At 42.7% G+C, this 25,382-nt stretch overlaps 1 protein-coding gene across 24 annotated transcripts in view; it reads right to left on the bottom strand.

Annotated features, from left to right (window-relative positions):
* Nucleotides 1-1,692: 1,692 nt before the first annotated feature.
* The window catches only part of ADGRL3 (adhesion G protein-coupled receptor L3), a 515,386-nt gene continuing 491,696 nt past the window's right edge, over nt 1,693-25,382 (bottom strand). For 10 of the 24 annotated variants that reach the window (XM_061379988.1, XM_061379993.1, XM_061379997.1 and 7 more), the window contains 3 exons: nt 16,596-16,724; nt 13,112-13,129; nt 3,674-11,217 (listed from right to left, as the gene is read on the bottom strand). In XM_061379988.1, coding sequence (XP_061235972.1) covers nt 10,412-11,217; nt 13,112-13,129; nt 16,596-16,724 — 953 coding nt within the window. In that variant the 3' untranslated portion in view covers nt 3,674-10,411. Of the gene's footprint in view, nt 2,778-3,673; nt 11,218-13,077; nt 13,130-16,595; nt 16,725-18,605; nt 18,680-25,382 lie in introns of those variants that run through there. The other 14 variants (XM_061380001.1, XM_061380002.1, XM_061380003.1 and 11 more) reach the window with 9 other exon arrangements.

Here is a 25,382-nt window from a genome sequence, read left to right as displayed (position 1 = left end):
CACCCATTTCTTTGCAAAGGTATAGAGCATAGTATTATGCTAAATATGTGCAACAGTTGGTTTATGCTATCTGACTTTTTAATAGGGAGGGATCACTTCCACCTTGGCCCTGCTTTCTTGCAAAGTGCCAGGCCCAAGAGAGACTTTTATGTCTAGAGAAAATTATTATGGGTTGTTTTCAAAAATACCCTTTTCTTTCTTAAGTTTTTGTTTGTTTTTTTTTTTTTCCCTAATTTCCCTCTGCTGCATGAATTCACATGGTCAGACTCAAAGTAAATAAACCAGAAGTAAACTTTGAATTGAGAACGACGAAGGAGAAACCCCAAAGTTCCTTTCCTGCTTCCACCAGGTACCAGGCTGCGGCTACCACTATCCAACATAGCCCTGCTCTGTCAGGAGCATTTGCAGATGCACACTGTCGTGTCATGGTGTGGGATAGTGGAGGATGAATCAGTGTGAAGCAGAGATTTATCAGTTTTTGCTCATCTAACACTGCCTTCCCAGCCTAGCCTGCCTTGCTCCCAGATTGATGCAGACACTATGCACTCATGCTAATAAAGCTGGACCTGGCAGTGTTACTTGTGACTTCTGAAATGTGTCTAGGCATATAAGACATACACATCCATATCATCTCTTCTTCTCTCATGGACACAGGTACACAGACACAGGGACCTGTGCTGGCTGGCAACCACCCAAGCAGGGCATGATCTTGCACACTCATTTGCACATATGCCAAGGAGAACTGCATATAGAGGCTGACATGACAGATGTCTTCCATTTACCCAGCCCAACAGCTGGCCCAACACCATTAACAAGTCTTCAGGGTTTCTTTATCTTTCTTTCTTTCTTTTCTTTCTTTTCTTTCTTTTCTTTCTTTCTTTCTTTCTTTCCTTTCCTTCCTTCCTTCCTTCCTTTCTCTTTCTTTCTTTTTCTTTCTTTCTTTCTTTTTCTTTCTTTCTTTCTTTTTCTTTCTTTCTTTTTCTTTCTTTCTTTCTTTCTTTCTTTCTTTCTTTCTTTCTTTCTTTCTTTCTTTCTTTCTTTCTTTCTTTCTTTCTTTCTTTCTTCCTTCCTTCCTTCCTTCCTTCCTTCCTTCCTTCCTTCCTTCCTTCCTTCCTTCCTTCCTTCCTTCCTTCCTTCCTTCCTTCCTTCCTTCCTTCCTTCCTTCCTTCCTTCCTTCCTTCCTTCCTTCCTTCCTTCCTTCCTTCCTTCCTTCCTTCCTTCCTTCCTTTCTTTTCTTTCTTTTCTTTCTTTTCTTTCTTTTCTTTCTTTTCTTTCTTTTCTTTCTTTCTTTCTTTCTTTCTTTCTTTCTTTCTTTCTTTCTTTCTTTCTTTCTTTCTTTCTTTCTTTCTTTCTTTCTTTCTTTCTTTCTTTCTTTCTTTCTTTCTTTCTTTCTTTCTTTCTTTCTTTCTTTCTTTCTTTCTTTCTTTCTTTTTCTTTTTCTTTCTTTTCTTTTCCTTCCTTCCTTCCTTCCTTCCTTCCTTCCTTCCTTCCTTCCTTCCTTCCTTCCTTCCTTCCTTTCCTTCCTTCCTTCCTTCCTTCCTTCCTTCCTTCCTTCCTTCCTTCCTTCCTTCCTTCCTTCCTTCCTTCCTTCCTTTCTTCCTTCCTTCCTTCCTTCCTTCCTTCCCTTCTTTCCCTTCCTTCCTTCCTTCCTTCCTTCCTTCCTTCCTTCCTTCCTTCCTTCCTTCCCACCGATGGGGTTTGCATCCCTCTGGTGATTTCTGCCCATCCCACTTCCCCCACCCCTGCACCAAGTGGCCCATGCCCACTGTGGGCTGTAGCTGAGTATTTACACCAGTGGAGATCATGGGTGCAGGGAGTCTACCCTGTTTACAGGAACAAAGAAGAAACATCTGCTGAGTCCTCTGCTGGATGTGTCTGTCGTCTTTCAGGTGCCTCCTGCACCAGCCGTGGTGGCACAGCTTAGCTCCAAAACGCCATGACAAGCCTCCGCTAAGCAGATGCCATGGTTTCCCATATATCCATCCCAGCTGAGCTGATTGAGAAACGCTATCTTCAAGATACTAAGGCTCATTTTTTCAAAAAAATATCTCTATTTACACAAGACAATAAAATCTGAACAGCTTCCCCCCCTCGGAAGTTTTGCAATGAGGATCCACTGCTGGACATGTGCGCTGGTCCCCACGTAAAAGAGACAGCTCCGCTCAACAGTACTCTGCTGGCAAGTTCAGCTTCTTCTGGTATAAGGACTATTTCTTTGTCCCTCTTTTCCTTCCCTCATTACCTCTCCACACAGACAGGTTTGTATTTACAACAGGGACCTGGATTCGTCAGGGTTGCCTTTATACAGCCCAGGTTGTGAAAATGGAGAGGGGCTCAGGATGGGGGGTTGAGCATGCTCAGCCATATTTAAGTGTTTTCAAGTTGCAAAGCCAATGTTTGGAGTAGACGAAACCAATTTCTTATTAAAAAAGACATTTTTCACCTGTTCTGCTCATCTTAACAAAAAAGCGAGCGACCAAGCAGTGAGGGCACTTCCCAAGGTGCTGCCATGCATGAGGCATTGGGAATCCCAGATGGACTGTCTTCTCCTCGGGGATGTAAGGGTTTGCCGAGGGTTTTGGTTGAGGCTAGTTTCTCCAGTCTCTCTCATTACACGATCCCAATAAGGGAGGGGTAAACTGAGGCACAGAGGAGCTGAGGAGGTGCACTGTCATGGGCTTGCTGAGGCAGGCTCATTGGGTGTCATCCCTAGATGACACTGTCTTCCATGGTCACTCGCCTGAAGACTGGTTCCTGCTTGGGCGTCCTTCCGCTTTCTGTGAAAAACAAGGGGAGAGCAAGTAAAGCCCCAAAGCAGGACCCTGCAGCAGCCACCAGCTGTTTTTAAGATCATTTCCACCCTCAAAGCACAGGAAGCCTGCTCTTGCCTTGAGAAGGAAGGCTTGTACAGAGCAGTCAAATGCATTTATGGGCCAACATCTCATCAGGAACCTCCTCCCACCCTTATTGCTGAAGCCAGTGATACAGGTTTGCCTGGCTGTGGCCCCACATCAGCCAGTTATTTTTTAAATGGTGTGAGGACTAGCAAGATTGGCCACTGGTGCCCACTGCTCTCCAGATGAAGGGCAATGCCGAGCGACTCTTTGCTTCTCTGGGTTTGGCCCAGCTCAAGCAAAGACATGCCAGAGTCAAGCTGCAACCACCAGCTTGTACCAGCTTATTTGAGCAACTGCATTCTTTGTGATCCCCTCCACCCCTTAATAATAAATAGTTAGTATAAATGACTGCAGAGTAAACAGATTTGTTTTGCTATCACACATTATCTGAAGGGCACTTCACATCCCAAGTGCTCTGATTTACAGCTGCCTCTATAATCACTGCAACCCTGGGGAGGAAAACACCTCCTTTTACATGTGCAGGTCGGGAAGAGGCAGCCATGTGCAGTCTGGGGTGAACACATGCAGGCTTTTTATAAATAGTATTTGAGGGAGAGGTTAAGATAGGCTGGACACATTCAACAAGAATTAAGAGCTGTCCTGGTGCAATTTCCTAAGCATAAATAATTTCACCCCATCTCCTACCCACCCAAAGGCCAGCAAATCTGTGTTGCTCTGCACATCAGCATAGAAAGGGCACCTTCCAGCTTGGTTATTTTGGCTTTTCTTTTTTTTTCCTGAAAAGGAGGGACTTTCATCCTTGCTGCTCATCTCTCTTTCCCCAAGCAGTGGGATGCATTTTCTCCTTTCATTTCCGCTGCTGGTAGCTTGGCAGGCTGCTTTGCATTGCAGCACAAACTGCTAGCAGCTAAAAATGCCTGGGTACACAGTGTGTCTTGGGGAAAAATATTCAAAAATCCCACCTATTTAACATGAAGCATTCTTTCTGGCTGATAGGAACAGCAGCTTGAGCAATGAGGCCTTTCGTCTTTATGTACTAACGGTTGCAACGCAAGCAAGGAGAATAAAGTGAAAGTGACCAAAGGGCAGAGCTGAGGCACTTGCACCAAAAGTAGCTCATCTATTTAGCAGGGACGGTGCTTTTCAAAAAAAGGGCTGCTGCAGTCCTCGGTGGCAAACCATAAAAATCTTCTTTCCTGTTTTTTTGAGGTGATGAAACCAGGAGCTGGCCAGAGCAGGCATCTGACAGCTGCAGCAAGGCTTTAGCCTGCTTCAAATTGGCCTCCCATTACAGGCTAATCTGGTACAAACCCATGCTTTTCTCTGGCTGCCTATGGAAAACACCTGAGAAACTGCTTTTGGCACACTTCGGCCAAAGGATGAAGCTTTGCCAGAAATTAGGGGCTTTTTCCTTTTAACTTCCCCCTGCCTAACATCCATTTTCCCACACCTTTTTTGCTTTTGTGCAACTAAGTGCTAAGAGATGCCAGGGATGAGTTGCTGCTGCTACCCGAGTGGCATACCCAGAAATCCTCCACCCAAGTGTTGAGCACTTGCTTTTTAACATTCATCTCTCAAAAACATTTATCAGTGGATGTTACTGCAGGCTTGTGCATGCTGCAAGGTGAAGTCTTTACTGTCCATGGGACACAAAGACTGCAGGGCTTATGCCTGTACTGAGCTGTCTTGCCATGAGGATTTGAATTAAACTGCCTGAGATGCCTCAGAGAGAAGTGGGAGAAGACATTCTGAAAACAGTTTTATTACAGACATAATTTACCCATCGAGCATAGTGCTGCTGGAAACAACCTTTCCAAAGTCGTAACATAAGATGCAGTTGATTACAAGTGGCAGTTGGAGATACCAGGTCATCTGTACAAGTATTCCCATGCACACTAGCTGAGAAGGTTGTGAGCAACTGTGTTTGTGTCTTTTAAGTTGCTGTTTGGGGTTTTAATCAACACTGTCAAAATATCAAGCATTTGCTTCCAGCACTCAATAACTGCTCTGCATACCAGCATTTTTGGTTTTATTTATTGAGGTTTTAGCTTGGTTTTTTTACATGTGTACAGTGTATTTAAGAAGTAGAAAGATAAGAAAATATGTGGAGGGTGAAGAAATAAACAGCAAATAGGTTGATTGTTTTTGTTGGCATTTTGCTGGAGAAGGCTATCATCATCTCTCTGGTGCACCAAATACAATCAACAGTAAGCACCTGTAAAAAGCTAATCCAATGTGAAAAAGGAAGATTTCCGAGCTATCCTGGCTAGTCTCAGCATCAGACAGACCACCCAACTGATCTGGGATGACGTATGATCTGGTATATGATCCATGCATACCTAGGACTTCCCAAAGCCCCTGGAAGAGAAAAACTGACCCTAAACCAGCTGCCTGCCCCCTGGCAGTATGACTCTTGGTGCAGAGCAGGAGATGCTGCTGCTCTCCTGTGGGTGCTCCTTCAGGTACTCTCCCCTGGCCACAGTGCTAACGTCCCTGCTGAGGACAGCTATGCTGCTTTCCCTGGGAGTATTAACCACCAGTTTTATCTGGTTTCAGCTTTATGCTGCAGGATGTTCTCCATGCCTTTACTGGAGAGCCTGCAACAACATGACATTTATATAATGTTAATGAGCACAGACTATTTAAACCCTAAAATATTCATTAAATAAAATTTGCATAGAGTCTAGCTGAATGCAGCAGGTAGCTAAAAATAAAGTACTTTTCCTTCTAAACATGAAGGAAATCAGGGTGTGACAGATGACCAAGCCGGTGCTGTTAGACATTCCTGAGATAGCTTTCTAATAAGATGAGCTATATTTTTATCCCCGTCGTCTAGCTAAGTCTATGGGGCATTACATTCTTTATAAACTAGAGAGATCAAGAGCATAGGGGTATGCGTGAGAGAGGCAAGGTGGCTACAGAAGAAGGAAGGGAGATACAAGCAATAAGGACACACATAGAGATACACAAGAACTCCCCAGAGATCAGTGTCTCCCACTGCCACCAATGTTTCCCCCAGCCCTCTGAAGCATCTCATTGTTCGCTACCTGGTGGCAGGGAGGAAGGAAAAAGATTGGTTAACAACCACAGATTGCAGGGAATTAAACATAATCGATAGTCAGAAAGGAGCAGCACCATGTTATGTAATATTGCTACACAGTGCCTCTAAAGCTGTGATGAATACCCTCATCCCCAGCTACCGTCCAGCCTACATAATCTTTCTTTGCATGCCTTTTCCCCTGCGGTTCTCCTTCACATGTTTTGGGGAAAACTTTACAGTCTCTTATGGCTGTTACTGCATTCAGCTCTGGAGTCTCCAACATAAGAATGGCATGGACTGGCTGGAGGGAGTCCAAAGAAGGGCCATGAGGATGCCCAGAGGGCTGGAGCAGCTCTCCTATGAAGACAGGCTGAGAGAGTTGGGCTTGTTCAGCCTGGAGAAGAGAAGGCTCCAGGAAGACCTTATAGTGGCCTTCCAATACCTAAAAGGGGTCTACAAGAAACCTAGAGAGAGACTTTTTACAAGGGCATGTAGTGACAGGATAGGAATAATGGCTTGAAACTGAAAGAGGACAGATTTAGATTGAGACATTAGGAAGAAATTCTTTACTGTGAGGGTGGTGAGGCACTGGAACAGGTTGCCCAGAGAAGTTTTGAATGCACTGTCTCTGGAAGTGTTCATGGCCAGGCTGGATGAGGCTTTGAGCATCCTGATCTAGTGGAAGGTGTCCCTATGATTCTATGGTTCTTATTGAAAATGGGCAAGCACAGAAGACACCACTATATCACCAGTTACTTAAGAATTTTATCTGTAGAGCTACTTATCAACAAACAGAAACCTTCACCATGCCCATAATTAACTATCTGACACAACAAAAGCCTGTTTTCAAGGGGAAAAAAGTGATAAAAATAATCTTGATCTTGCTTCCTGCCTTCCTCCCCAGCTAAATTACAGTCTTAAACCATTTTTGGCTTAATATAATTAATAATATATATTTTCCTTCTATTTTGTGATTCCACTGTTTCCAAACTGTAAGAAGCACCAACAGTGAATCCTGTGTCACCAGAACAGCTTGGGGACAGAAATAATCAGCTTGAAAATAAACAGGGTTTTTTTGCAATCAAAGCACTAATAGGCATGTTAGGCTGGCAGAGACAAGCTCGAGCAAAAAGGGATGGAGAAGAGCAGAAAAATAGCCTGTTCACGGATAAATCTGAAATACATAGAAATGCGGGGGAAGAATGACCAGACTAAAGAAACTCAAAGATTTTTCAATAGGACACAATAATTTCAAATCATCCCAGCAAATCCACCACTAGTTTATTCTTGCATAGTATCAGGCACTCTGGTAAATGCCATGTTGATCACCTGCCTCCCATTTTATCACAGCAATGTTTGATATGGTGTCTCTCACCTTCTGCATGAATTCAATCCTGCCATATCCTTGGAAAACTTTTTTTGGGGTCTAATACAGTAGAAGAGTTTTTACTTTTTCCACAATAAGAGGTACTTTGTATTTCAAGACTTAAGAGCCTCCTTTGGGCTGCTACATAGGTTGGTATGGCCACATGGGACTCAATCATGCTTTGCCTGCATGCGTAAGTCTACCATGCACTACCCAGCTCCATCACTGCTGGCATGGAAAAGAAAATGAAACGTCGAGGCAGCATCAAGAGCAAGAACATGACCTGGCTGGCCAGCGGATGTTTTGCTATGAAGCTAGGTGATTCCCAGTCTCCTGATGGGAAATGCTCCTTTCACAAAACCTAGGCCTGGGAAGAGGCACAACTGTAGGATTTCTGACCAAGCTGTGATCAGTGCTTTGTCAGAAATGAAGTTTTCTTCCCAAGATGTTTTGGTCTGACTCCCTGTCTGCAGGAAGGACTCAAATGACTCAACCAGACTCTTCTGTAGGCCGTGAATACCACCAACCCCTGGGTCTCACCCGCAACAAGTCTCTGCTGAGCAGAACTGAGCAGCATCACTCCATGTGAGGACAACCCTGGGATGCAGGTGCTCTGCTGCTACATTTATTCTCAGTACTGGGAATATCTCGTCTAACACAGGCATCACCTGCCTCTTCCAAATGTTCTGGCTTTTACCCAGCTTGACGGGAGTCGGATAGAGGCAATTTGGATGGAGGCAGCATCAGATGCCAAAGGCCAAGTCATGGGAGGGTTTAGTGAAAAATCACGTACTGAAAAATCAGTAAAAAGTATGTCCAGAGGTGATTATTTTCACTGTCAGTCTTTCTAGTCTATTTTGTGGCTTTCTATATCCTGACGATGAATCCTAATTGCTCCCAAGGGATTTGAAAGGGGAAGCTAAATAAGAGTGGCAAAGTGCCAGCGGGCAATCGGCAGTCATGGGATTGGGAAGGGTTATGTAGCCTAGGACAATGATGGTGCTTTGCATATGCTCAGAGCAAGAAAATAAAGAGACAGCAAACAATGACTGAGGAGGCCTAACGGGGACTTGTTTTACTCTTTGACATGCTACCAGCAGTTTTTTAATCTCAGAAAAACCAAACTTAAAAAAAATAATTAAAAATTAAAACATTACAATGATTAAAAGGTACGACACATGAAATACTATACTCAAATAATCCGCGTGTCGTTGGCTAATTTATACAGTAGGCACAAAACAGACCTAGAATCACCTGCAACAAGTATCAATCAGTGTTGTTCTCACCCCTAAACAAGTGCTGTTAGCCTGATATTTCTAGTCAGCCGCAACTGTGTAGCCTTTGTGCTTAAATTGCTCAGCTTAGGCCTCCTTTCTTTGGCATTGCTCACCCATGCCATAAAGGAGTGGAGACTTGTACTGAAGACAGTAATGGAGAGATGAACAACAACAACAACAAAAAAGGAGAGATTAATTGTACAGTACATACATACAGTATCTTCTAAATTGTGATCAGTTGTTTATTGGTTGGCAAACAAGCTTCACTTTTACAACAAATATTAGTAATGAGGTCATTCAACTGTTGAGACCGTACAAAATGGATCATAAATTAAAAAAAAAAAAAAAGAAAAAAAGAAAAAAAATAATTATTCATATTCCGTGCTGCTAATTTACCTCCAGAAAGCCTATGTTAATTAAAAATCCTGTCAAATAAATAAATTTCCTGTTAGGAAAAATAATGAACAGAAGACTTTTTTTTTTTTTTAATCACTGCAAAGTACTTTTTAGCTCACTACACATCAATCAGTTTTCTTAATCACTGCAGTACAAGTGCCTAAACCGGGGACCAGATTGAGCCATGAAGGCTCTTTGCTCCTCCAGGGAAATGGCCATCTCCTGTGAAAGCCCTGCTATGACAATAAAATGAACCTCTCAGCTCCTGGATGCGACCGTACGGCCTCGCTGAGGGGCTGCTTGTCAAAGATGCTTCACAGGATTATTGTCACGATCGGTCGTGCACTGTCAATGGGGAAGTTTGCCCTGGTCTAGTCTGCCAAGAGGTCTGCCAGCAATACGCCGGCTGTAGAAAGTTGTACAGCGAGGAAATAAAAAGACTGCCTTGGCTGAAAAGAAATGGCGATGGTGTTACCAAAAATAGTCCTTATAAAGTGACGTTTGGATTATTTTTTTTTCCCAGAGATTTTTTTTTTTTTTTTACTGGGATGGGGACAGGATGAAGGTGAGGAACAGTGGAAGAGGCAAAACAAAACTGAAAAAAAGAAGGAGTTATGAAAAACCTTGCTCCTACTGGTAGACAAACTTACAAGACCAGCACAACAGAAAAAAAGTTATTTTTTTTTCCACTACATTAACAGGGACGCAAGTTCTGGAGGAACAGAAAGCAGACTATATGTGCAATGCTAGTATCTGTACATTACATAGAAATTGTTCTCTTCTCTTTATCTGCCATTAGTTTTTATCATCCGTTAATACAGCAAAACATAAAATATGCCTTTAGCACAGAATTCTAGGATTCCCTTCCATCTCATTAAATTTTTGTTTTGTTTGCTCCCACAGCAAAGGGCGCTGCAGTGAAACCAACTTGTGAGTGACCAAAACCCATGAGGTGATCTGGATTGCTAAGAAAGAGTTTTGCTAGCTTGTTTTTGTGCAGCGCTCCCACCTAGATGCGTCATCGCTACTAGTTTTAAATGCACATTTTTGGCCTTTTATTTTTTCTTTTCTTTTTTTTTTTTTGTTTGTTTGTTTTTGCCTTTTTTAATTTGTTTCCTCTTAAATCAGGTCCTTGGTATTAAGAGCAACACAGCATCAAGGATTGTTTAAACAAACACGGCATAACTTGAGAAGGCCACGAAGTGTGCCGTTATCTATCTCTTTCATTAACATAATGAAGTCTATCTGGAGGGAAGGAGGATGGGGGGAGAAGGGGGGGGGGGGGCAGCAGTTACTGTCCTCTCCGGGCCGGCCTAAAAATTCCAGTAAAAAAAGTCCAAGAGTTTCCTTTCGAACAGCATGAAGATTTAGGAGTACACACAATATTACCACTGTTTGGATTAACTCAGAACAGTAAACCGAGCATTACGGAGGGGCTTTTTGTTGTCTCTTTACTTAATTTTTGCTGAATCTTCTATAGACTAGTGACCAAGTGAGCAGGCCCTTTTGCATTGCCGTCCGGGGGGGTTCCCTCTTTATTTGGCGGGACTATAAAACCGTCGCTGCTGCCTCGACCTAGCTGGTAGTAAGTGTGTAGCTGATGGACGTGATTCCTGGAGCCAAGGTTGGGCATACTTTTGTAGTAAACATCATCAGCGTCGCCACCACTGCTTTTGGCTGGTGGGGGATCGGTCTGGGTGCTGGCGGTGACACTCTCCGTCATAGGCATGCCGGCCAGCGCGGGCATACTGGTATAGAGAGAATCCCTGTTGGGTGACTGGAGGTCGTCCGTGTGCTCGTTGGTCAGCAAGGGGAAAAAACTCTCACTGTTGTCTTGCGGGATGCACCGCCGGCTGTAGAGGTGGGGCTGGTGGTTGTCCGCAGAGTATACCCGGGGGGGCAGCAGCGGGGCATCCGACTCCTCATGGATGAGCTCCAGGCCCAGGCTCTCCTCGTGGGTGAAGGAGGTGGCGTCGTCCAGCACGATGGCGTCATCCTCACTCCCGCCGCCCACGCTGTTGACAAGTTTGTTCATCAGGTTGCGGCTCTGCTCGCTGGAGCGCTCATGGTTGTTCAGGTAGGAAGGGATGTAGTTGGAGGTGAGTTCCTTCAGAATCTTTTTCTCGAGGGCGTTCTCGGTGTGGTTGTACCCACGATCAAGGATTTGCACGCAGTTGCTGAGGTACTCGCCGCTGGCGATGCTGTAGCTGTTGCTGTGATTACCATTCAGTGGTAGAGTATCCGTGACACTTGTATCCCTGGCATTGTTCAGAAGCCCCTCTGAAAAACATCACACAAGAGAGGGTGACTTGTACAAACAGGACACTCACGCGGGATGTGCACACTCAAACCCCCTTCCTAGGCTGCCATGGCTGCAGGGGCTCGGCAGCAAGAAGAGTGTTGCAGCCAAAATAGTAGGGCACAGCTCCAGCTAACCAGCTTAAGGTCTTCCCACCGAAAAAATGGAAAGAGCTGTCAAGTGTGTGACTTGGTGTGGCAACAGCCACCAGGAAGGAATCGCCTGTCCTGGCCAGTACCTCCTGTGGCTCTTGCGCTTTGCTCTGTGTATTCCTGAGGGAGCTGAGGAATAGGTGACTCTGGACTGGTCTAAATCACCCTTGCTGGGCAGGCTGCCAGAAGAAAGGCATAAGGCCTGAATGGAGGGATTCAGAGATAAGCAAGGTGGTGGCACAAAGTGCTTCCTGGCCCAGGCTTTTTTGGAACAAGGCTAAATGCCCTACCTCTCCTGTAACAAGAGCATGGCCAAAATTATTTTTCCACACTGGCCAGGTGGGGATTTTATAATACAATCTATGTTGGAGGCAGCTGCTGTGGGGTCCTGAAAAAACTTTTGAAACAGCTCTCATTTGACTTGAAAAGCAGTGGAAGGTACAGCAAGTACCATCACTGCCACAGTACAGCGATCCTGGGGGAACCTGTAAGGAATAACAGAGTCTTGGGGTGCCCTCCAACTAAATGCCTACTGCATCTCCATAGGTGTCTCAACACTGTCAGCATAAGGCTGTAGCTTGGCTCTTTCCCAGCACGCTATGGGACAAGGTGGGGAAGCACTCTGAGAGCAGTACAGCATGAGTGGACAAGGGAGAAGAAAATCAGGCCCAGCAATTAAGCCACCACACTTTCTTTTGGGGGATTATTGGCCTCTTTGGAAGGAGTACAGGCATGGGGATTCATGAAATAATGCATCGACCTTTCAGCTAAAGGCTTTGGTCGTTGCCAAAAATGGCAAACAACTCCCAGCAAGCTGTGATGGATTAGAGGAGTCATTAGCTGACAATTTCAGATGAACAGTTGCTCATACCATGCTTGGTACATGGCATGTGTACCTTCTGAAAATACAGGATTCGGTCTATATCTGCGATGGATTAGGTGCTGCGTGTCAAGGGCTGGAAAGCACTGCTTCAGGCTTTCTTCTTGCTTTTGAGTGAAATGCCCTGAATGTGTCTGTCACCTTTTAGGTTTCTGAAGCTTAGAGGGTGCTGCCATATCTTGAGTTTCCCAGCAAATGAGGGAGCTATGCCAAAAAGTAAACTAGCCATCACAGACATAGAGCAAAGCTGCTGATTTTCACGGTGGAAACTCTCCAACTGTGTCACAATGCTTGAAGAAAAATGAAAAGTGTGCACCTGGGGGGGAACTGTAGGTAATGGGTGATGGGTACAATAGCATCTGTCTGATGGTTGTGTTGAGTGACATATGCATTGAGGTGCTGAGTGCTGTGCTTCTGCTGCCAATGCATAGATCTGGGGATTGGTGGAGAAATAAAATGGAGGCATCACAGGTAAGAACAGAGTGAGGTCCGCAATGAAACACACCATATAAAAATGCCATGACCTTGCAAATAAAAATGTGAAGTGTAAAAAAAAGCATACACAAAATTATATGAGAAACTACACTGGGTAAAATATACCACAAAACCAAGAAATAAACAAAGAAAGCATCATCTAATCTCATATATATATATATGTATACACATACATATATATACACACATACACACACATACACGTATATATACATGTATATTCATATTCTTTTGATTTCAAAACTGAGATGAATTTCCTTTATTAGCTACGTCATCTATATGTGATGCAATAAAAGTGAACTAAAAAAAATTACATTTGATATGCAATGTTTAGCTTTACTCCCATACTTGTCTCTCTGTAGGGCTCTAAACGACAGCATGAAGAAAAGGAAAGAAAAAACAACAAGTAAGCTTACAGCGACAGTAGGAGAAACATGAGTAAAAAGCAAATTGATGATGTGCAGAAAAAAGAGTTAACAGAAATAATTTCCACTGCCCAGAATACACGAATTTGTTACATGGTTTATTTCAGGTAAAAAATATTGACATTTTAGACAGAAAATTATTTTACGCGCAATATTCAATAGACTACATTTTTATTAAAAAAATTCACATTTGAAACGTTTTCCAATGCCATTATAAAACATTCACTGTGCAACACAAATCAAGAAATAATGCCTGGAAATATAACAAAAGTCTAAAGCTGGCAACGGTCATGCGTGAAAAGACGGGCACTGTCAACATCACTTCCAAAGTCTTAAAATGAAAGGCTTTACTTACTGTTAGTTATAATAAACCCTCAGAATTTGAAAACTAAATCCTTTTCCTTACTAAAAATGTTTTGCCGTCCATCCTTTGCAACAGTGCTTTGTAAGAGTATGACTTTGCTCATCACAGGGCTGCTGGCATTTTATAGACTTTGATAAGTCTGCTCTTTTTTTAATTGAACACATGGCAAACAACATAGACTTTGCAGAAAAAAAAGTAAGAGGAATAGTAGCCTGAATAATGGCATTGCTAAATGAAGATATTGAGAAGAAAAGGTTAAAACATGAAGAGCCAGGGATGAAGATGAAGAGCCAGTGAAAACTCTTAGCTTCCCACCTTGCAACGACCTATGGCATATTGGAGTTTAAGCAGAGCTCTCTAACAGGACTGACGTTTTCTCTTAAAATTAAATCTCATGAAAGCAGTTAGGCCATTTCAAGAAACTCCTGTGTTTGAGAGACCGAGTCAGCGGACATCCATCAGCTGCCAACAGCAGTGAGTGTTTGGCACGTTCTGCAGAGTGTCAGACTCCTCACCTACCATTGCCTTCAACCTCTACACTCTGTGTCTATCGAGGAATCCCTTTTGCCACTGGAAAATGGGACTTTGGCCTTTTAAGGGCTGATTCCCTGTGTGTTCCCAAGGTTTATTCTTAGGTCTTCTGCTCCACAGGCAGCTTCAGCTTGAGCAGAAGGTATCTTAAAACACATAATTGGGGAGAGAGGAAAGGAAGGACTGGATCAGATCAGGCCCCAGATTTCTTATAGTGTCTTGTCTTTGTCAGTGGCTATCACCAGAACTGGTAGATGCAGGTACAAAAAAAATCATAGCCTTAGTGATGTGGAAATGAGTTAGTTGGATGATGTTAGCTAGAGATGACCTCACCACATGCTGATCCCAGCCAAGGCACACCCAGCGGTGGTGACAGCCTCTACTTTTACAATGCACTATAATTGCTTTAGCATGCCTGCCGGTGCAGCATCCTTAAATCCCAAAGAACTTCTGTGAGGCCATTAGGGCCTGGTTGGTTTTGTTAACCTTCATTTGTGCTTCAGGATTTCGTCTGTTCAGTGTTTGTAGTTGTCCAGGGACAGTAACCAGTTTGCAAAGCAATAGCTATACCAGTTCTGTGGTAATTATTTAGCTTGCAGCCTCCTAAAAAGAATGGCTTGGGTTCTGCCCCCTCTGAAGTCAATAGAAAAGCTCCAGAGGATCAGTCAATGGGATCAGTACTGGTCCCACTCTCTTTCTTCATCTCGTAAGGATGAAGCCTGGGTAGGTTTCTTGGTTATCCATCTGGCTGTGTTTCACTGAATAGCACTTGCAAAATAATTACACTCTACTGTGGAATAAAATGTTAGCTCAAGTAACTGTATCAGAATTTATCCTTAAAAATTAGAAAAACACAAGATTATTAAAATGCACATTAAACATTTTTGTCACATTCTTACCCAAATCATGTGGGCTTGGTTGAGGCACCCAAACCTGAAAATCAGGACTTCTCTTAAGCCTAAATTCTGACCCAGCATTACCTGTTGCCACCTGATTTAAAAGCCCCCCAAACCTCAATGTTGTCATGCAAGAAACTATGCAGAACATCAAAGCTTATTTCAACATCTGCAGTACACTGAAGTTCTTAAAATTCAGAGCATTCCATGTTTAACAGTAGCCCTTTTTAAAAAAAAGTGTTCTTGGAAGCAAATTTACTGCACCAAGGTACCATAGTTTAGGAAATTAATGAACAGTAAAAAGGTCAAACACATGTGCTTTCCTTGTGCTTTGAATGAAAATACCCAGGTGATACAGTTCAGTATCTATTTCTACTGTAAACAATACGCTGCCATAAAATACAAAGTGCGTTTTCTTGCTTGCGTTGTAACCATCATTATTTTCCCCTCCTTAGAGGTCCTTTACTGGAAAGGGATGCCTTCACTGGGAGCAGACAGATGACAGAGTACTGACATACTTGCGCTTGAAAGCAGTGTTACTCTGTAGTGATTCAGCCACCTTGCAAGTAAGCCAAAGAAAAATTTAGCAGTCCCATGGAAGTGGCAGAGCAAGATGGAGCCACCAAGAGATGGGAGCTGGCAGAGCTCCATACTCCCCAGCTCCTCCTCAGGTCCTGCTTAAATGCATCTGCCTCTCCTTCACAGAAGCATTAGGACATCAGCTTACAAACATGGTCCCTTCCCACAGCCTGAGCAGAGACAAACATGGAGCTGACAAGAGACTGATTTCTACAACAGAAACCTGCATTACCTACAACTGACTCGTTTATTTTCCATTGCTGAAAGGAAGCTATGCAAGAGCTTCTAGTTTCCCTATGCCTCTTCTAATCTCTTCTTTTTTTTTATTTCTTTCTAGTAGCACATATAAAATGTATTAATGCAAACGGCAAAACATTTCTCACAATAACTAAGCTCTGCTCCTTGGAGGTGACCCATGTTTCTCACTTCAGCTATTATTTTTCTTAGAGATCAAGAGCAGTTTTCCTTTATTTTGCTTTTTTTTTTTTTTTTTTTTGTACAAGCCAGTGTGCAGCTGACCACATTTCTTTATGCCATTTCAAATGAGAGTAGCTTTGGTGGCAAAGGCCATTTTAGCTTCACTTACCTTCAAAGGTGTTCCTGTTTCTGAAATGAATGGTTTAACAGGGAAATGTGCTGATAACAGTGAATGGATACATCCAACAGAATACACACACAAGACCAAAACAAAACAAAAGAGAGGAGGTTGAGGGAAAAAAGAAAACAAAACAAAAACCAAAATCAAACCCACTATGAATTCTTTGAGTAGAACTGACAAGGGTCTCTCAAAGTGAATTTGATTGCTCATGAAAAAAAAGCCTCCAAAATACGGAAAGATGCATCGAAATGAAAGGAAGGGGATCTTTTTTTGTGCCCAGTTCCAAAAAAAAAACCCAAAAGAAACAACAGTGTGTGTGCATGGGGAAGGAAAAAAAAAAAAAAAAAAAAAAGGAAGAAAAAAAAGAAAGCAATGGGCCAAAATAAGCCACAGAAAATGGAATTCTCACTAGAAAAATTAGAGAGAAACTCCAGCACACCTTGTGCGTTGTACATGCTGACAGAAGGGTTGTTATAGACCGCCGTTTCCCCGAGCAATGTATTATAAGGGTTGTTAGTGCCATGAGGACGAAGCAGAGCATTGGTTATAAGATGATTAGCCATGGCTCCTGGAGCAGCCCAATAGAAAGACAGAGAAAAAAAACAAAACAAAACAACAAAAACGGTCAATCAGGCAAATGTGGTATTAAAAAAAAGGGAAAAAGAACATTCAGAATGACAACAGTTGAAATAGTCCTGATTACAAGCAGCCAGCTAATTAGACTTGGAAAACTGTGTGCCACTAAAGCAGAACAGATGTTACTGACAATGCACAAATCCAAACCAATGCAAAAGAAAATGTATTAGAAAGCAGATAAGCTACATTTATGGTGGTTCCTCAGTCGCTTGGAGTGTAAGCGAGGCTATGCTCACATGCTTGCTACAAAAAAAGAAAGTAAGACGGCAGCCTACACAATGTGGGGGCAAAAACTCTCTGCAAGGTGCCAGATGAATGAAAAAAAATAATGACTAACAGAAACCAGCACATTCGACTCCCACTATTGGCTAGGATAACTTATATTGGCCCTTTGCAACACAACTACAGTCGAAAAGCAGAATTAAAAATATGGAGAATGCAGACACTCCAAAGGCTCTTGGCACGTATCAGAGGATAGAATATTTTCAGGTTTAAGAGTACAAGTCTCACTTCAGCTACTGCTCAGGTACCACCATCAAGAAGATCCACAAACACTCAAATCCATCCTTGAAGGCAAGAGCACCACAGCTCTATCAGGCACTTTGAACAGGAGCAAGAGCAGCCACACATATTTCAAGACTCTCCATTTCCCTGTAATCACCCTGTTTCCCTACTCCTCGACCTCTCTGCTGTCTTTTCCAAGCACTCAGCCAGCAGTTGTCCTCCTGCTTCAGTTTATCCCTTGGAGCTGCAACCTTTGGACTTGTGTTTTTCAGGATCATCACAGCTTGGCAAGTGACTGCCAAGACGTACCTTGATTCCTTTGCAAGCATCAACCTATGAAGGAAAGCCTTCTCCCCACCTTTGACATGACCCATTAAGCCTTTGCTCGAAATCTCCTCTGCGATCCAAAGAGACAACCCAATCAAAAATGATCTCCAAGACTATTCCCACTATCATTTGTAGAGACCTAGAGCAGCAATACTTAAGGGCACACCATGGCTTTTACCTCCAGTGCTAAATTGTTAAGACAAAAACTTTCCACCAGGAAAGTAAGTCTTTGGCAGGGCAACTAGAGATAGTCAGGAGAGGGCTGTCAGAGGGCCCATGATACCTGGCTGTCACCAGTGCCTGATATCCTCAGCCCAAACAACCAACCAAAAAGCCAGTCCCCATATGCAGCAATCCTGGCAGGGATGCCTTCACCAATGGCTGCGGCATGGAGACCCTATTTACCTCTTTTAGGGGTAGAGGTGGCCCTGTGGAAAGGCAGAGTCAGTCTTTCCAAGGCATGTGGGTGTCTGGGTACAATCTCTTCTCTGCAACTCATTAACTGATTTTTCTTTCTTCTTTTTTCTTTTCTTTTTTTTTTCTTTGTTTGCCTTGAATGGAGTTGCTGAGGATATATAAGCCCCAAGGGTCTCTGGCTGGTACAGATCCCCTTAGTGAAAAACTCTCTGAAAGCTCACACCTACTAATTATTTAAAAAAAATCAAATAATAATCTGGCCAAACCTAAGGCTAGATGGAGGCCTCTGGACCTGTCTCCAGTGGTGCTTGAATGTTGGCCTGGTTCCATTTCCTGGGATGGTGTTTCTCCATGTCTGTGCAGGTAGAGGAGAGGGTAAACTGCTCTCCCGCCTCTCCCTCATCCTCCCCCAGCCTTTCTCAGCCCCAGGCATATGGCCTTACTGTATCACTTAATCAGGCTTTTGAGCACAGGACAAAATAGAAGGCAGCACTGTATGAGGGGCTGCATGCCAGGGAGGCTCCCCAACACATGCAGCTGGAAAAAAAGGCTAGTTTTCTCTCACCTGATATTTTTGTTTATGTTGATGGAAAGCAAGATGAGCTGCTGTGTTTGGAAATAAGGAAACAAAGCTGTCTCCTGTAAGAAAACATTATATGAATGCTTAACTAGGCAAACCTGAGTTTAACTAATAGGTTTTAATCAAACCAGGATATAAAAGATTCAAAAAGGGACTCTTATTCAGGTAACAGGAATGTCCAGAGTTAATGCCAGACATAAATTCAGAAGTGATATAATCCTCCCATTTGAGATTTAACCCAATCTCCAACCAAGTCCATTTGAGATTTAATATGGACAAGAATATACCTGCCCACATGGTCCTGAATGATTTAGCTTGAGGCATTTTTAAATGGCAACTGCCAGAAAGAGCGTCTCACTCAATATATCCTGGCCTGATATTGATCCCTAGCAGGCAGGAACAAGCTGATTCTACTACAGCTGGGAAGGTTGAGCTGTTTCACATAGGGGATGCTTTCACAGCAAGACAAGAGAAGAGAAGGGACCAATCTGTGTCAACACTTAATGCTTTGCTTGCCCATGTTCACCAGGGTGATGGGCTCTGAAGTGCGCAAAAATAGCACAAAACTGGCTCTTTCTGGCTGTTAAAAACTAAACTGTTTCTGACAACTTTTTTTTTCACAGATATATGATCCTGACTATAAACTTGGAAAAAAGTTGAAAACATAGAATAAGTAATTTTTTGTTCTCTCAGGTGTGTAAAAGAGGAAGCTTGGTGGAACAAAACAGTCACTCATTCCTATACACAGCTACTAAACAAAAGCACTGCATCTTCTGCTGCCTTCTCTCTGGATTGCTAAAGGTGTTAAAATTTTTAAATTTACTTATCAAAATACCACTTTTGATGGTAGTGCTGAGTAATTTTCCTGATGCAAACTCAATCCAAACCCACAGCTAACATATTCAGCTATCTTTCAATACTTTCAGAAACCAAACAGTGCCCTAAGCGCCCTGCAGCACATTCCCATCAGGATGGGCTGGCCATGGCAAACTTCACACTGTCTGCAGGTCACAATAAATATTACCTTTGGCATCTTAAAACCAAAAGGATATGTACCCTGTTTTCATTAATTTGGGTCCTTGTTCTTCCCTAACTGCTTTGGAGTTGCAACATTCCCAGCCTCAAAGGATGCTGAGAGAGAAGGACTGCATTCAGGCTCCAAAAAGCCTACAGTTAAAGCTTTAGGTAAAACAGTAACACACCAAACAAATTCCCATTATTGGGTTTCTCCTTCCTGGGAGGGAGAAAGAAGACCAGCCATCCACTTAAGAATTATTCTGCCTTTTTCATAACATTTTATCATTGCTATAGCAACCAACAGGACTATTAGGATGAGCAGATTAGGTCTGCAGATGAGGCATAAGCAGAAGGAGAAGGCAGACTACCAAACTATGACCCTCTTTGCATGAAATGGCCTTGGTAATAAACAGCCAACAAAAACTCAGTAAAGCAAGCATGATATCAAAGCAGCATGCTTTCCCAAAATACCACAAGAGAAAGGAGAAGCGCATTCTGCAGCCCCCTATGTGGGTGTGCAGCAAAGGCTGGATGCTCAAGTTCTGAATCCAAGGGTCAATACGTATCTGGGGACCCAAAAAGCAGAAAGAGCAGCACTGCAGGTGTCCATCAACTACTTTGAATCTCCTCTCCAGCAGAGTACTCTCAAGATGTGACCCTTGGCAGTGTCTGGCTCAGTGTTGGTGATGTGCTTAATATCCTCAGCAAGCAGCAGTTGTTCATCACTTATTTTTATTTATTCACTTATGGCTGGATCCTTGGCTCTCAGCATCTGTGGTGAGACACATATTTATCCCAGCAAATCTCACAGCCCTGTGGCATCCTTGATTCCCTACACTTCAGCAATAACACTCCCAACACAAATTCCTCCTTTTCCATCTCCTGAAGCATCTGAGCTCAGCACACAGCCACCACTTTATTTGTTTTAGTTAGGGTGACTGCCTTCAATTAGGCTGTGTTGAAACACCTTCAGTTCTGCTAGTTGAAGATACGCTCCTGACAGCAAATGCACTCCATTTCTATTTCCCTATCATGCTGTGTACATGTTGGAGCATGAATTTGGGGCTGGAAAAAAAATGAGGCTTCAGACCCACAAGTTCACCTGGGCATCTCCTTCTTCTGTGTGATGAGATCATCACAACCAGCAAACATTTAAGAGCAGAAATCGTAGTTATAAAAAAATATTCCCTACAAGCACACCAGTATAATTACAGTTCCAAGTCCCCTTGTTTCCACTGATATTTAACGAAAGATTAAACTTCACTGCAAAACACAGCTACTAGGCCAGCTCTGATACCCAAAATTACATTCAAATTTAGGTTTCTGGCAATGCCAGTGCTCAGTTCAAGGTTTCCTGATGCTGGATTTCCTCAAGTGAAGGATTTACAGATTGTGATCATGAGGAGAAAGGAACGATGCTTTAACAGAAAGCTGGGTAACATGCATATGATCCTGTCCCTTTCACAGCACAGGGGATCCTCATGATTCAGTTACCAAAGATCTGTCCTTTCTGACCAGATTTGAAAGGCTATGAGAAGCACAGCCTGTGCATCCTCAGGATGCATAGGATCTCAGGGGAAGCTCTGGAGAGTTGCACTTTTGACTTGCAAACTGAGAAAATCTGACAGGGAAACTAAACAGGGCAAAGAAAACAAAAATCCCACATTTTTTACCATTACTGTAACCACACAGAGAAGATTCAGATAACTACAGTTAGCTGCTTTGTGTGCCTGTGAAAGTAGGCATCATTTTAATGACAGCATGCAACCAAATGGTACCTTTTTCTTCTCTTTCTAACACATAAATTGATGTCCTTGATGCAGGACAACACTGAACATAGAAATAATTTTTGAAAGAATTTGCTGTTATGACTGTAAGGGAAAACTGCACCTTGTTAAACAAAAGTGTGATTTATTCACTCACTGAAAGCAAACGATAAAAATGATGACGACAAGCACATGTTGCCAGACCCTGGACTACATCATTCAGGAAAAAAAATCAATTAATCTTTTGTAGGCAGCTGGCTGACAAAGCCACACAAAGGCATTTACGTTAACTTGAATCATCTGCATGGTCTACTGAACAGGGTGGGAAATGGATCCAACTGCTCCTCCAGACCTTCTGAAAAATGATGTCATTTAGTCTGGCTCTACCAGGCTGAAATGGCTTGAGCAGTGCTCCTTTAGCTGGCATCATCTGTCCACATAGGTAATAACATCCTCGTGTATCTTCTTCTTTGAGTTTGGGTCTTTGCAATTGCGTGCCAAAATTAGCTCTATCCTGCTACATGCATTTTAGCAAGGTGGAAACACACTGAGGATGAGATTTGCCCTATTTCCCAGCAGATGTGCTGGATGTACAGTTTTGCTGAGAAAGGGGACCAAACCAGTTAAGAAATTACACTGAATGGACTAGTGAATCAGCTGAATGCTTTAAAAATGTCCATACAAAAATCAGGATTTTCCAAATGAAATGTTTCGGTTTTTGTTCCAAAAGGGCACTATTTGTAGGAAAGCTGACTTTGACGTTTTTATATGATGTCATCTTTTCACTAGAGTAGAAATAAAAATAAATCACTTAGAAAAAGCACATCTGAGTTGCAACAGAATGTTTTATTGCCTTTGACCCAGCAGTCCCAAAATGTAAGTGGTTTTGGACTTCTATTTTGTTTGCTTTCAGAAGAAACAAACAATACCAAAAGCATGTACTGCTGTGTTTTTGGTCAACCATCTATGTATCTTCTCCCCATTATGCCAAGCATGCAGCTCTCTTCTCACAGGAATAGGGCACAGTGCTGTACTCCTGCCTGCTCTTCTTCTCGAATCACCCAACTTATCTTGCTGTTCACAGCCATCATAAATCAAGTCCCTCAGCTTCTCACGCTTCATATACTTGAATTCAGACCACCCTGCAGAGACAAGCTATAGCCAGAGAGTACATGGACCATTCCCTAAAGGTACTGTGATATCTATCAAGGAGTACAGTTTAGCTCAGACATCAACAGTATGGTTAGCAATGAATCCTCTCTTAAGTGTCCATTAAAAAAACTCCACAACACATGCTGCCGTACTCTAACAAATAACTCATCTGAACTCAAACGTTACTGGAGTAGCCTCTCTGCCCTGATTTCAGTTTGCATATTCTGTCTGGTTCTGTGTATCACTTAGCATTAGCTTACTTATTCACTTCACTCCCAGGGAAAGAAAATTTATTCAAAGTAGGTTTGTAGGAGTCTGAGCTCTAGTGTTCTTTGTGATTTTCCTTACCAGCATTCAGCAGTGTCCTTTTCTGTGTTACACGCAGAATTTTCAAGTATTTAAGGAATTCTGGTCTTCCGTGTTCACTTGCAATTTATTTCAACAATGAATGCAATTATGAAAAGTGAAATCACACATATTTGCTGGAGGACAACAGGTATTTTCAGATCTTTTCCTAGTTCCCTCCAACAAATGCTCTGACATTTAGATTTATCGAGCTGTGTTCCTATAATAGCCAACAGGATTCAGTTAATAAACTTCAATAAACCTCCCTATTAAATTTCTTTCAAATAGGTTTGTTGTCACTTGCAGCATCTAATCTATTCATTGAGAAGCTATTAATACTGACTTCAGTGAAATGGAGTTTCAGCAAATGAGGTTGTTAAGCTCTGGGCTATCTTCTGCCAAATGAAACACCCCATGCTTTTATGCAGAGACAGGGGAGGGAAAGAATTTCTTTGCCCCTTTTTTCTTTCCTTTCTTCTGCAATGATTTCAGATGACAAACCTCTCTGGATTACAATCTAAAAACTAGGTTCAAAACACACAGCTATTCTACACCAATTTATAAATATTTGCCTACTCACTGATTCCCTCTCAACTGCCTGGAGCAGAAATATTGGCCCAGGATGTGATATTTCTTTTTACCAACACAATCCCCTTCCAAGGGTTTATACCTCACGGTACCTTGACTATACAAATATGCATTATCCCTAATTTTTCCTGCTTATGCTTATTTCTCATTAGATCTTTTATCCAAGACATGGAGAGCTCTGCCTCTGGTAGAAATCAGACCATACTTGTAGGAATCTATACAAGCAGCCGTGCTTTCTTTCTTCCTTCTTCACAGTCATCATATTACAATTGCTCTGCAGCAATACTCTGCTGGATCTAATACTCCCCAAAGCCCGCTCTGATTTCAGAAATTGCCTTGCCCTTACTTTTTCTTCTTTAAATCTGATCCACCTAATGACTGAACTTCCAATTATATGGCTGTCAATCCTAAAATCAAAGCCAGCTCATAATATCTCCCAAAGGAAGAATGTCACGTCACTCACTGAAATCACTGCAACAAATCTCAGCTAACTCAGTTCTAGTCTGCAGAGAGGCAAAATAAACTAGAAGACAATCGACAATGGGATTCATTTTGCACGTAGGCAGAAATAGGAACTAAATTCCCTAAGTTTTGATCCTCAATGCAGAAAATTGTAATTTTCCTGGCATCAAATGTATGGCTGATTTAAGGAAAAAAGAAAAAAAAAAAGGAAAAAGAAAGAAAAGAAAGGCTGCTGAGTTTCCCTTACAAACAGAAAACACTCTGCTGTCATCCCCCTGAAATTTCTCTCTACTTCATGTGTGATTATCAGGATGGGCCATTTTGAGGTCAGATGCTGATATTTAGCCAAACCAGCAGTTGTTTAAGATGGTTGCAGATATTTATGGCTTGCAAACAGCAATCCCTCGCAGATGATTCTGTGCGATTGCATGTGGACTATTTCCTCCAAATATGCCCTCCATCTGGACAAGTGACCCCAGGAAGGGGTATCCATAAGGTTACGAGAAGATATGGGCTACAAGAGGGAACAGAATAAGCAGAAGGGCATGGTGGATGAATTCAAATAGCTTCATCAGGAAAATGCCAGCGGCGGTGAGATGGGGAATTGAAGGAACAATCTCCTGCATTTGGTAAAGTGGAAATTTCAAAATTCTGATATAAATTGTCCACACTACTTCTCCTGCAGGCTCTCCTGGTGTTGTGAGCACTGCTACAAGCATCCGTGGTGCTGGGACAGCAAGCACTCTTGAACACCAATCTCCCCGGTGAAGAGCAGAAGCCACAGCACTCAAGAAACTGTGACTGAATGAGATGCTAGAAAACAGCCTGCATGCTAGCTCTGGATGATGCCACACAGATGTTGCCAGGGAATCCCACCCTGCTTCTCGACCACTGATTTCCACTAAACATATAGGAGGCACTTACACACCTCTAAAAACCATTATCACCCTCTCAAGAGGCAGCCTGGGCTGAAATGGAATAGAAACCAAACTTCTAAACATACTCCAGAGGCAGGAGGAAATTAGCATTGCTCTTGCTGTTTGTGGCCAAACCGGAGGCCTCTAGGCTCCAGGACTGAATCCCTTGAAACAAAGACTAAATTTCCCAGGACTGAATGCTTTGCTAGCCACTGGGAAGGAAAGGAGATGCTTGAAGCAGAGATTGCTACATCCCTCAGGTTCATGCAACACCTTGCCCCTACTGACTTTGCAATGGTAGCAAGGACAGTGTTAAGCATCAACACCTCTCAGCAGTCTTCAAAAGGTATAGTCTCTGGAGGAAAGTGCCGTGTCTTAGATTTAGATCATAGATTTAAAGCAATGATGATGAAACAAGATTTGCATATTGGCATATATATTGGAGTATGTCGCACTAACCCCTTGCAGTACCAAACCCAGTACCACAGCAGGAACAAGAATATAAGAAAAAAAAA

Source organism: Neopsephotus bourkii, unplaced genomic scaffold (assembly GCF_033783945.1).
Source record: "Neopsephotus bourkii isolate Nb327-2 ecotype Australia unplaced genomic scaffold, CSIRO-AGI_Nbou_v1 NB_1781, whole genome shotgun sequence".
NCBI lineage: Eukaryota > Metazoa > Chordata > Aves > Psittaciformes > Psittacidae > Neopsephotus > Neopsephotus bourkii.
This window is presented reverse-complemented; position numbering and strand designations above follow the sequence as displayed.